This window comes from Egretta garzetta, unplaced genomic scaffold, assembly GCF_000687185.1.
Source record: "Egretta garzetta isolate BGI_Z169 unplaced genomic scaffold, ASM68718v1 scaffold112, whole genome shotgun sequence".
In the NCBI taxonomy this organism is placed as follows: Eukaryota; Metazoa; Chordata; class Aves; order Pelecaniformes; family Ardeidae; genus Egretta; species Egretta garzetta.
The window spans coordinates 1,899,491-1,912,060 of record NW_009258884.1 but is presented as its reverse complement, the minus strand read 5'-3'; the positions used below and the strand labels follow the sequence as shown (position 1 = coordinate 1,912,060).

At 48.1% G+C, this 12,570-nt stretch overlaps 2 protein-coding genes across 5 annotated transcripts in view; both read left to right on the top strand.

Annotated features, from left to right (window-relative positions):
• The window catches only part of RPH3AL (rabphilin 3A like (without C2 domains)), a 40,660-nt gene extending 35,399 nt beyond the window's left edge, over positions 1 to 5,261 (top strand). For all 4 annotated transcript variants that reach the window (XM_035889542.1, XM_035889544.1, XM_035889543.1 and 1 more), the window contains one exon: positions 5,128 to 5,261. In XM_035889542.1, the coding sequence (XP_035745435.1) occupies positions 5,128 to 5,162 (35 nt within the window). In that variant the 3' untranslated portion in view covers positions 5,163 to 5,261. The remainder of the gene's footprint in view (positions 1 to 5,127) is intronic.
• A 3,832-nt stretch (positions 5,262 to 9,093) lies between these two features.
• DOC2B (double C2 domain beta) overlaps positions 9,094 to 12,570 on the top strand; it is a 51,618-nt gene continuing 48,141 nt past the window's right edge. Inside the window, exon 1 of the mRNA XM_035889540.1 lies at positions 9,094 to 9,183. The gene's annotated coding sequence lies outside the window, so the exon portion shown is untranslated. The remainder of the gene's footprint in view (positions 9,184 to 12,570) is intronic.

Here is a 12,570-nt window from a genome sequence, read left to right as displayed (position 1 = left end):
GCTCGTCTGGGCCCCAGGGGGGAAATGAAGCCAGTGGTGGTTGCAGTTGGCAGGCACAGGCTTGGGAACCGATGGAGGGTGGCAGCGGGCAGGGTTCTCTGTGTCATGTCACGTCAGAGAACCAGCCAGCAGCCAGGCATCCGCCTGGGCTGAGGAGCTGCTACGGGCTCTCAGGGAGTTAGGTGGCACTACAGCTATGGCTCTGCAGCCATAGAAGGTGGCAGGATGGGCTACAGAGTGGCCGGCTTGCCTTGGAGCCTGTCCTGTGCTGGCATTAGACCTCATATTCCTTTCTGCAACACGGGTGCTCGTGAAGGCTGGTGCAGCAGCTTTTGAGGCTTTACCAAAGGTGTCTGCAAGAAGGCGAAGGTGGAACCCGAGTGCATTGTGGAAGGCACATGATGTGCCCCTGTTGTGTTTGCCGTGGCTGTATGCTCTGCCCCACAGTATGGATCATCTTCAGCACTTCAGGGTGGGGAGGAGAGGGACTTTGTTTTCCCTCCGATGTATTTGGGATGTGGCCTTGCCTCCCTTTAGCGAGTGAGCAGCAGGGGTGAGCATGGTCGGCGTTCATTTACTCTGAGTGCTTAATGTGCCCAGCTGGAGAGATGCTGCCACAATGTGATCTGTGCAGCAACCTATTGGCAATCACAATCCATTACGTATGAAATTAGTAATCAGCATTATGCAGTGATACAACTCACATGGCCTCATGTTCTGTGTGGCTCTGTAGCCAGTGGTTTGAGCAGATCAGGCATCCAGGAGGCTGCAATACAGAATGCCCCCATGCTTCACCAGCAGCCTGGTGAGAGCAAAAACTAAGAGACGAGCAAAGCTAGCCCTGTAGTCCCCGAGGAAGTCTCCTGCTCTGCAGAGGGGTTCACGTGTTTTGGGATGGTGGAGGTCTGGGGTGTGCAAATGGTGGGAACTTCAGGACAAGTGGCAGTGCCTCTCCCCCTCCTTATTTAGGTTAGAGCTTCATCTGTCTGTGGGGGGCTTGTCAGGTGGGTCCCTCTGGATGCCACTGTTTGCCAAAAAGCAGAGGCAGCTCCTGCTGTTCATCTCCTTAGAGAGTGGTGCAGGCGATGGGTGCTGTATGTCAGGACTGGCAAAACTCTTCACTGCATCTCTCTGCCTGTGGGACAGTCCCTGTGCTCCTCTCTGACCCAAAAGCAGAGTAAGGGGCAACGATCCTTTCTTATTTAAATTGCTGATCCTCAGTTGCAGACTGAGGACACTGAAGGGAGATTTTGCTATAGCTTTTCTGAAAGGCTCTGCGACTTTGTAACGCTGTGTTGGGAGCAATTTTTGCTTCATATTAGCACCTTAGGTGTTGTTCTACCGGTGACTTTCTTTTCACTTCTTTTTCTCACCTCTGCTCTAATTCCGCTCTCAAGTGCGACTTTGCAGAACACTTTAGCATCCTTAAATCCCAGGCCACAGCCAGAGCGGGGAATTAGGGAGTGGTACTGCAAATGCAGTTGTTCTCATAGTCCTTAGCTCTTTAAGCCTGAAGGCCAAGACCGGCAGCATGGTCGTGCGGCCAAGGGAAAATAAGGAACTATTAAGAAGAGTTTGTAGGTTTCCAATGTGTTGCTCCAGCTCCAGCTGGAGCTTGGTGAGGCAGATAATGAAGCCTGGGGTTTGTCATAAAATGACTCATTGTCAGAGCTGCATTGGGATTTAGGCAACTTCAGCCCATGAGCCAAAGTTGCAGAAGAGAGTGGTGAGTTGAGAGGCTGCCTGTTTTTCTTTTTATTTTTTTCCCCCCACCTGCTTTCAAACCCTTTCAAAAGCGTCATTTTCTGAGGGTCTAGTCTTTCTTCTTCTTTGGAAGCTCCAGTTCCTGGAGGTGCCGTGATACCTGTTAAGAAGGCCATGCACTGGTTTTCCTGGAGAGTGTTGTATCCTAAAGAGAATGAAATTTGCACGCAGGAAAGCAACACAATCTTTCTTTTTCCCCATGTTTGCCCCCGGCTAGGAAGGTGACTCGCCTTGTTCTGGCTATACAGCTGATATGTTGAGAGGTGCCTCAGTTAAAAAAGAGCAGAATCTTCCCCGTTGTTAATTATGACATTTTTATTAAAGAAAGGGAATATTAAACAAATAAATCATCAATATCTTACAATGGTTTTCATTAGCCCACGGAGAGCTTTTAATGGAGGTAACATCTTTGAGCTTGGACCTGGCTGCTACAGAGGGTAAACTAAGAGCAAAAGGCATCTCTCCTCAGATCAGTTTCAAATTCTACTTTGGTAGGTCCCAGTTAATGGGGTCCTCAGTGTCTTCTGAGCACCTTGTCTAAGGAACGGGTCAATCCTGTTTGATATTCTGTGGGTCACCTGAACAGCTTGCTGGTAGGGAACGGTGAGTGAGCTTGGCACAGGCTGCGGGGCTGGAGAAGGCTCTAATTTGTGCTTAAAAAAGGAGATTTGAGAAACAGCCACAAGATAAGCTAATGAATGAGTAGCATACGTCTGAGTGCAAATCACAGTCTCCCCATCTCTGCTTGTTTGCCAATGTGTTGTCTAAATCATTAATACTTAAAGAGCGGTACAGCAGCTGGCAGTTAAACAGAGCCACGTTAAACAGTGGTGTTGCTGAGTCTGGGAGCTGAGATGATGATGGCAGCACCTGGTAGGGTATAAGAACCGTTGCGGTTTGCAATTGCAGGATGAGACTGGCTGGAAGCACCTCCAGAGGTCAGCAGGTCCAGCCTGGACCCTTCTCCCAGAGTGCTGAAGCTGTATCTTCTGGGTACCCGCCTTTGGCTGCTTGCTTTGTAGCTGTCATGCTGGGAGATGCTGAGCAGAGCTGAGAAAAGGGCCTGGAGCTGAGATGGACAGGAGACGCTGCTTCCAGCTCTCTTAATTTGGGGAGATTTATGCCCTGTCTTTCAGGAATTGACTGGATTTAGAAATGAGATGGTGTCACTCTCACCGTGGCTCAGTGCCTCCCTGGCTGGGGTAGGCATCAACTTTTGCTCATAAATATGCAAGCTGTTAATACATGAGACAGGCAGAGCCATTCTGCATTATTTTTGTGGCAGGAAATTCTCAGGGCGTCTTTGAAGTTAAAGCATTAACTTCTTTTTTTTCTTCCCTTCTGTTTCTCAGATGTCTGTTTTGCTCCCTCAGGGACGATGAGGAGGTAACATTTTGCTTCAGTGGGTCTAACTACTCCATTCCATGTAGGAAAAAAAATTGCCCTAACAGTAATTAGGCTCCAAATGGGATAGTAATTTCTTTAATGACTTTCTTCATGGCAGTCTTTGGGGAGGTGACTTTTGTTTTCCTGTGCTTGGTAAGAAAATTGCTTAAATGTTTTCAGACCGCTCATTCCCTCGTCCATGTGAGCTACAGCCAAACAGCGTGGTCTTCCAGGGCTGGCTTTGCAGTGGGGTGAAATAGGTGGGCACCGCGTGAGGGAGCTGTGCTTAGCCTGCTGCACTGGCTGCCTCAGCCCTGGCTGCTTCATTAATCTCTGGGCACCACTGTTTGCTGCCCCTTGTTCAAAGCTTGCTGCCACTGCCACGGGACTGAGTTTCCCTGCTGCCAAGGAGGATGAGTTGTCTCTCTTCTACAAAGTGAAAAAATTGAATTGTGCCTTCATGGCTGAGAAGCTTTGAGCCATCTCTGCCTCCTCATATTGGTACTGCAGAGCACCGAATGGTCCTGCTGTATTTATAAATAAAACATGTCTTCGGGTAGTGACAGCATTAGGAAATTATTCAAGGTTTGCATTATACATACAATGCATTTGTAAATAAGCACCTCAGAAGAAGCATATGCCCCCTTCTGTGTTTTAAGGAATTAAAATATTTTCGTTCTCAGGTAGTAGAACCAAAACATTTTCAGCTCTTTTAAAACCGCCTTCAAGTTCAGTGAATAAAGGCTGGAGTACCTAAAAAATAAATTACTTTCACTATTTCTGTAATTCTTTATGGAGTTTTAAATTGAAGACTTTTTCCCTGAAAATAGAGGAATGACAAAGACTCATTCTCTTGCCTCTTCCACTCAATAAATCTGGAAACAAGTCTGCTGCTGAAGATGAAACTCCTATTTTTGTGCCTTCTTTCACATTGCAGAGGTCTGTGCTTTGGTCTTCGATCAAACAGCCTGTCTGGCCTCCTGCCCCCATGTCCTTAGACTTATTCTCTGCCCTTTGCAATACGTTTACTCCTTACGCTTCCAACTTTCTATTCAGCGTTTTGCACAAAGCACTGAGGGCAATAGTTGATGTAATCTTTCAAAACAAAGCATAAAGGAAAGAGCTTGTGAAGTCAGTAATATAGAAGTTAAAAGTCTGGATTTTGGAGTCTTTGTAAACACGTTGAGAGGTTTTATGGCTTCGGAGGTTATCTTTCAACTGGGATGTTGGCCAGTAGCTGGTGGGAGGAATTTGCAGGACTCCCCGTGCCTTGGATGGCAGTGACTGGAAACATCCCCTCTTCCCTTCTCCAGCAGTCAATGTAATTTGTGCCCCCTTCAGTTCAGAGAAGGGGGAGAGAAGTTAGTACTGATGCACTGCTGCCTTACAGCTCTCTGCATTGCCAGCCCTGCATTTCACCTCGTGCACTGGAAGCAGCATGCCCCAGCAGACCCTGAGTTTCACCAGGGGCTGCTGAAGTGATTAGCTCAGGTTTGTTTAGTCGACGTGAGCCAGAATGCTTTCTGTGGTAGGGCATTGCTGTCCTGCACCCATCCCCAGCCACAGTCAAGGGCTACATTCTGCTAGGGCTCTTGTCCACAGCCCAGGCACACAGAGGGCAGGAGGTTCATGTGGAAGACCTGCTCTGTGGCACATGGGTGCTGCCACCTGGTTTGGAAACATCTGCTGAGCCTTGTTTTTCTGTCTGACTTGGCCCTTTGGGAGACACAGTACAATGCCTTCTTTCTCCTTCTTTCCCCGTTTCTTTCCCCTGTCTTTTCTTTCTTTAATAAAGTTTAATGGTCCCTGACTGCTGACAGAGTGTGGAGTAATGATGCATAGACGTTCTCTTCATTATTATTTTTAGGAAGCTCTTAAAATGGCACTGAGCATATAAAAGCAACATAAAATAACTTTGTCAAGTCTCTCCCCTTCACTTCATTCCAAAGAAAACTTTTGTCTTTGTATGTTTTGAAGGCAAACGGTGCATCCACACCAGGACGCAATGCTGATGAAGGTGAAGATGGAGTTGCTTTGCCTGGATCCAACGTTTGTCCCTTGCCCGCTCCTGTAGACCTCACTCCAGACGACAACTGCTGTCGGTGGTGACTTTACGACAACTGCTGTCGGTGGTGACTTTACGATGCCAGCTCATGCACAGGCATTAGCAACACAGTGGCACCTGGGAAGAGGCCTGCCTGTCCTCCCTGCCTCACTGGTTTGGTTTGGTCTGGTTTCCCCTTCTGCTGACTGACACACACTTTGGGGTGCCACTCGGAGAGGAGTGCCGTGCTGTGTGGTTGCTGCCCTGGGGACCAGACCCCTGTTTGTTGAAAGGGGCATGCAGAGTGCTCACTGGAGCTGCAGAAGTGTCTGCTGCCTCTGCTGTTCTTGGCTGGCCAAGCCCAGCCCTGGGCTCAGCTCCTGGCTTCGAAGTCCTGGCTTTGCAGTCTTTAAGAGAAAGGGAAATTCACCCCTGCATCCCTGAAATGGGGTGTGAGGAGACTGCAGCCCAGGGGTGAATTTCCCTCTGTGAACCGCAAGGGTGAGACCAGGGCTGCGATTGGCACTTGACTCCCATGGGCCCAGGGTGTCACCCCTTGTTTTTCTTGTCATGGTCCTGGTTTGAGTTGGTATGAGTTAGGTGCAGGCATCCTGAATGGATGTGAAGTTGTGCTCTCATTCACTTCCACTGAGGTCTCTCTCTGCGATAGGGCTGTCTGCTCAGAGAGACACTTCAGTTAGTTAAGAAACACTCGAAGTTTGCTATGAATTTTTTGGTCCTCCTGGCTGTGTGCTGGCTTGTGTGTCTTGTGGTGAAGGTGATGCTTTGGCAGTGGGGTCGTGGGCAGTGTGTGTGTGCTGCAGCTCCTGATGGGAGAATGCCTACCACCCCATGGCCCAGCTGGCTGCCTTCACATACCCAAATTGGATAAAAACTTTCAAATTGTTTTAGCTTGGTAAGCTCTGCAGATTCTCCTCCCACATGCACACCTTGTCATCTCTTGCATGAGCAGGGGCCTTTGTTTTACCTTTTCCCTGCAAGTCTTGAGCATCTGGCTGACTGTGATGGTGTCATCATGAGTCAGGTTGTAGAAAGCTGTGTGCCCCAGTCCTGCTTATTCTCTGGGATGGACAATTTCCCTCCAAGGCCTGACAGATGAGAAAAATCAAATTACCTGAGCATTGAAGGGGTGAATAAAACCCACACTAGGCAAGTAGGAGTCTGTGGAATTTTATTAAATGCTTTGGATCTGACCTGTCTTTTGCTGAACAAACAAAGGATTCCAAAAAGTTCCCTCTGAAATTATGGATTTAAAGGCAATTTGTGCCTGTTAATGTCAGCCTTTTCCCTTGGTTATTACTCTTTTGTTCTGTTCTCCTTTGCTGCTGGGCGCTTTGTGCGCATGTAGTGTATGCTCTTACAAATGGCTGCAGTATGAAGATAAATGAGATTGGGTACTGGAACACTCTAACAGGAGATCGGAAATCAATCCTTGACTTACTTTCTAAATGAACATGGTCCAACAGAGGACTGTTCCCTTACTGCTGTTCCAGCTAATGCGCTATGGCAAGTTGCTGGGAAAATCCTTCCAGCTCTTCCTCTGTGATCTGTTTCTGCCCTTTTAAAATGAAAACAAAACCTTTGGATGATGTGGGCTCTTTGAGATGACATAAAGAGAAACCACTGAACGTGGGCTTCACAACATTGGTGTTGAAGAAAGCAAGGGATGACATTGTTCTCCACTGAGGGATGCTTTATGCTGTGGTCTGTGTTGTTTAAACCCGGCCATTGAGACTCAACCAGCTGCATCTCTGAAAGGGGTAATGCCAAAATTATTACCTGTTTCTGAAAAAGTAAATCCAAAAGTCAGCTTTTGCTGAAATGCTGGTATGATTTCAGAGCTGAAGTCATGCTGTTTCTTCTGAGAGCTGAAGGGTCTTCAATTTCAGAAGTGTTTTGCCACCAAAGAAGTCCTGTCTTGCCTTGGAGCTTTTGACAGTCCTGCTGAGGCTGTCTTGCTCGCGCTCTCATTACCTCAGTGCCTCAGACAGCCTGGCTTGCCAGCCTAAGTTAATTCAATAGAAGAAGGAGAAGGAAAAAGACACTTAAAAATTGACTCCATTTTCTTTAAACCTGTTACTTTTTCTGACTCTACACTGAGTTGGAAAGAGTTTTTAAGATTGAGCCTGTCATTTCTAACTCTGCTTGTGTTTCTTGTGCTTCATTCCTGGGCGGTGCAGGCAGGTCAGTCATGTTTTCATCCCCACCCTCGCTTCTTAGGGCCGTTTACCACACTGTGGGTTGCCAGCTCTGCACAGGAACCTGGTAATCCTTGCTAGCTTACTGTGCCACTTTGAGGCACAAGTTTGATTTTTAACTGAGACTAGGTTTTATAAAACACCGTCAGAGATAAATTTGGGACTGCTCTTGTACCAGTGAGACTGGAAACCTCTCTTTCTTACCTCTATGTTTTACCTCCATGGAATAATTCCACCAGAACCATTCAGTTTTCTGTGGAAAGACTCCTCTTGGGTCAAGGGAAGGATCCACCCCAGGAGAATGTGATCTCCCACCTATGAATTTGATAGAGGAACATCCACGGCTCTGTGCACATATTTTCTATTAAAGTCCACTCTTACCTTTGTTGCATCTCTCTTGGTTGTGTTTTGTAGCTTTGGTTGGAATATTATCTGAAACCTGTACCAGTTGACTGCCTTTTTCATTGGCTTAAGGTGGGAAAGGAGGGCTCAGTGAATAGTGCTCAGTCTGCTCTGGTTGTTTGTGTTTCCTTCGTTATTTTGTTGTTCTTATCTCCATCCCTTACAACTTTTATGTAGTGTTTTACTACTGGAAACAATAAAGCTTTGGCTCAGTAACAACTGCTTGCCATTCTTGAAACAGTAAAAAGTTTTTTTCCATTCCCAGGTTGCGGATACTCTCCAAATCCTTGGGCTGGCTCCAGCAGGGAAAAAAAAAAAACCTCAGTTGAATGGTGATTTACACGGCTGGAGCGTAATTGAATTCTGCACTTGAAAGTCGACTTTTGTCTTGCCCCTCTTTGGTACCTTGCACTGGCAATGGCAGGGGGCACAGGTCTGCTTCTCAGCCCCTCTGTGGAAGGTTTTCCATGTTGTAGTCACTAAGCATAAAGCAGCACCAATTGTCATTCTATCAAGTGCTGTCCCCGTGGCCTCCCAAGGCTCGTCACTCGCTCGGGTTTGACAATAGGGATCCATTTAGCTTTGCCTACAGAGAAGCATCTCCACATTGTTCACTGAACGTGTGCAGCCCTGGCTGCTCTGTGTTCCCTTCCACTCCGCATTCAAGGTTTCAAATGGCTTTTTAATCTGTTTTTGCTTTTCTCATTTTAAAAGTGCCTCGATAATTGCTGTTGGGATTGTTTTGCTGGGGAGCTGCCATTAGTCCAAGGATGGAGCGTGTCAAGGACTAACCACCTCTTACATTGTTCCTTCCCCGCTCCACTTGCCATGACAACAACCAGTATATGGGAAAGTCAACTCCGGGATCTCTCTGAATCAAAAACGCTGGCCACGAGTCGCCAAGTTTCCATGTTTGCTTTTTACAGCTATAGTTTGAGGGGAAAGGGGATGCTCTCTCTGTGGGAACCTCTGTGGCAAGCAAACAGGCTACCAGCTGGTGTTTAGACAATGTGTTTCTGGCCATTACTGAACTGAACAGTGAAGGCCCTGGACTATCAGCTGGAGTGCTTGGACAGTGACACAAAATGGCAGATAATCTCTGCAGACGGAAGAAATTTATTTGTAAAGTAAAACTTAGCAGCAGTTTCTCTTCTCTCCTTTTTCCCACCGCTCCCAGAAGATATTACCTTCCAGAGATGAGGGCTAGTGGCAGTGATGTCTCACCAGCCCACCTCTCCCCTTTCTTCCCGCCACTGCTCCCATCGCCTTGTTGTGTGATTGAAGGAGAGTTCAGGGAAGTTTTTTTGAAGGGCCGACGCTGCAATCAAATAATGAGACTTTCAGAAGGCATGAGATGGCAGGTGATGGGTAAGCATTTTGTGGAAAAGTTTTATCTTGAGCTGGTTATTCAAATTTCTTCCTGACCATTGCCTCTATTAGCAGTATATTCAGGTAGCACTAGAAACGCCTGCGATGCTTGAGAGGTACGAGATGAGGGTCTTGCCGTGTAGCTTCATGGCAGTGTGGAGACAGGAAGATAATGTGTGCCAGCCATGCACATCCTCATACACCCTTGCCTTGCACCTCTCTCCCTGCAGAGATATTTCCTCCTCTTTATCTTCATAGCAAACCATGAAAGAAGTCAGCCCAGCCCCACTGCTGAGCTATCTCTGGAGATGCCCATGCAGCGCCAAGGGTGCTACTCTGGTCAGTGCCTGGCAGCTGCACCTTTGAGGGATGAATTCAAATTCTCTTGAAGCAGAGGGCTGTATGCATTCACCTCCACGCTTCACAGGGGTTCTGTGGGTTTGTTTGAAGGCATCCGTTGCGTTTCTTTTTCCTTCCATTGATTTCGGTCTGGCACTGGAAACTGTTTGTAAAATCTTGGAGGGATTATTGCTCTTGTTTTCCCTCTCTGGAATGAGTGGCTCTACATGATGTACTCATATTTTGCCAGGAAGGATGGATTGTGGTCTCAAAGTATTTTTGTTGTGGACTGTATCAGTTTAACAGCAACTGTTATGCACTGAGCCCTCTCTCAGCCCCCAGCTATATGCCATTTCCTCCCAGGTGCTTCCCTCTTACTCTGTAGTTGACCAAATGCAGCAAACAGGCGTTACCTCCTCCCTTTCTCATCAACTCTCCTACCAGCGTAATCACTGTAAGCAGTTATTATCTGGGGCTGGAAACTTGCTGCTAATCAGGGCCTCATCAGGGCCATCTGGGCAAGGGGTTCTGGCAGAGACGCCTTCCGCCTCCTGAGCGTGACTGACTTCTGCTTTCAGAGGTGTTTATCACAGGACTGGATGCTTTTAATTATTTGCAATTATACATCTCTGCTTCGGCTGCCCTGTCTCATCCCATTGGAGCAACCCCTCACATGTGGGAGCTGCCCTGGAGCAGCTACCTTCTGGGCTCAGTTTTTGGGGCTGGAGTTGGGAGCTGGGAGGAGAGCTCACGCCTCCCAGACTGGTCCTTGCTTTGCAAGGCTGTGCTGCTTTGTAGTACCAACCCTGCACAGTGTTCCCCAGCTCAGCTGCTGGTGCTGGCTCTGCGCTGGATATCTGTGAGGCTCATTCACCCCCCAAAGAGTTCCCAGACTGATACATACCTGGCCCCTGGACAAGGACAGCAGCTGGATCACTGGGAGCTGCTGAGCCTAGCATTATGTATTTTTCTGCTGGTGAAGCCAAGCTCAAGAGACCAAGAAAATCTCGGTGAACAGCTGAGCCCCGCTGCGGGAGAGCAGGGGGCAAGATCTGGGCCCTGGGTGAGCAATCATCAAGCCACTGATGGGACAGACCTTCATCTTCAAATGACACTCATGCAAAATTAAACTCCTCCAAGCAATCACACCATGGCCATTAAAATGGTGCCTTGGAGGACAGAAAAATAAACTGAGAAACGCAAATTAGGGATATAAATCTTTCTGGCTATGTCTGGGAGGTACCTGTTTAATTAGCATCATTGAGCAGCCTTGATGTAGTAAGTGCTAAGTAGGAAACTTGCCAAATTTTCCTTGTTTTGATAGCAGATGACTTGTGTTCTGTTTGAATTTCCACCTTGTGATTGTTTTTCTGTACTTGCTGGAGTTGCTGTGTTGTCTGGTGCATCAGGAATTAGCTGCTGTCACCTGGGCTAATCGGATGCCACTGCACCGGGGAGCAGCTCCCTGCACTGTCCTGCCTGAGACCTCTGCGGTCATGGATGTCTTTGCATCTAAGGCCTAAGGGATTGCAAAGCTATTTCAGCACAGTATTGTGTGGTGAAGTTAATATGTTTCATCATGGTTTTTTGGCTCCTGTCCTCCCGGGGTACAGAGGTCATTTGCCACATGGAAATTTTAAAAGAAGGACTCTTCTCCCTGCTGCGTTGGAGGAAGGCTGGGGAGGGAGGATAAGCTCCGTACCCTGCAGAGGTCTTGGCCACGTGGCCTGGATACAAACCTAGTCCCTCTCTAAGGAGCTGAACATGAGGGCTGCCCTATGTCAGGTTGCAGCGAGCTGCTTGTGTTTCTCTGTACTGCTTCCAGTGCTGGCTTGGTGAGCCGGGACCCCCAGCGTGAGGTGCTGAGCCTGCACAGAGCCACAGACATTGGTCCCGTGTAAGGGCACGGAGGAGCCTTCTGCCTTGTGTCCCCTCTTGCACAGCTCTGCTATGGGCTTTGGAGATTTATTTGTGTGATGAATAAAAATATCTCTGCAAGGATTTGGGTTAGGGAGTTACCGAGCCTTTGTTTATATATCACCTCTGTGTATTCCAGCACTCTGACGCTAATTGGTACCACTGTAACATGAATCTTTTTAACGCTGATAATGTTTGTGAGTTACTGGATGCTTGGCCTAGACCTGCCTGGGAATTGCAGGCGAGATGTCCAGAGGTGCTGCCGTCTCCCAGACATTGCCTCGCTGGGTTTGCATCCTGCCTGTATTCATTCTGACAGCCTCTGTATCATGCTATTTAGCAGATCACTGTTACTGACCTGTCACTGTGGGAGATGGTGGGATTAGGATGATGGAGTGGTTGGAGAGGATAAACAATAATGATGCTACGTTGGCGCAGCCCAAACAATGCCTTTCTCTTTCATGTTTTCTTTTTCTGTCGGTTTGCCATTCAAGTGTAATAAGATCAGTGCAGATAATTTGTGTATTCATACAAAACATAATTTTCCCTCCTGTGCTTTACCAGCTGCACTGCAGTCGGAAAGGCAAATACGCACTTTCTTTTGCATGGTTATGAATGGGTGCATCTGTTCCTCGAAGATAGGGAAAGGAGGGTGAAAGGACTGGAAAGGAAAGGAAGGAATCAGATGCAGCCCATTTCATTGCCTCTGTGGAGAGGGAAGAGTACAGGAATCAGATTTTTGCAGCATGGGCTCAGTCCCACACTGATTTATTTAGGAGGCGGTTGAGACGCCAGTGTGTGGGAAAGGCAGAGAAAGGGGGTTTGTTCAATGGGGGAGCAGCCCGTGGAAGCACAGCCACCCTGCAGCGGGGCAGGGATGCTCAGTCCCACCTTGGTCAGGGTCTGCGAACCACCACAGCCAGAGCTGTGCACGGGGCTGGTCCTGCTCCTCCGCCTGGGCTGCAGCCATGAGAGCAGAGCTGCCTGCTGCCAGTGCTGGCTCCGCTTTCGTGGTGCTCCCTTGGTTCGGCTCTGCGTAGGGCTTGTCTGGGAATATCAGGGCAGAGGTTAGAGCTGAGCTGGGCTGGGCTTGCTCCTCCCTAGCTGGAAATCACAACTGCCTTGCTCCCT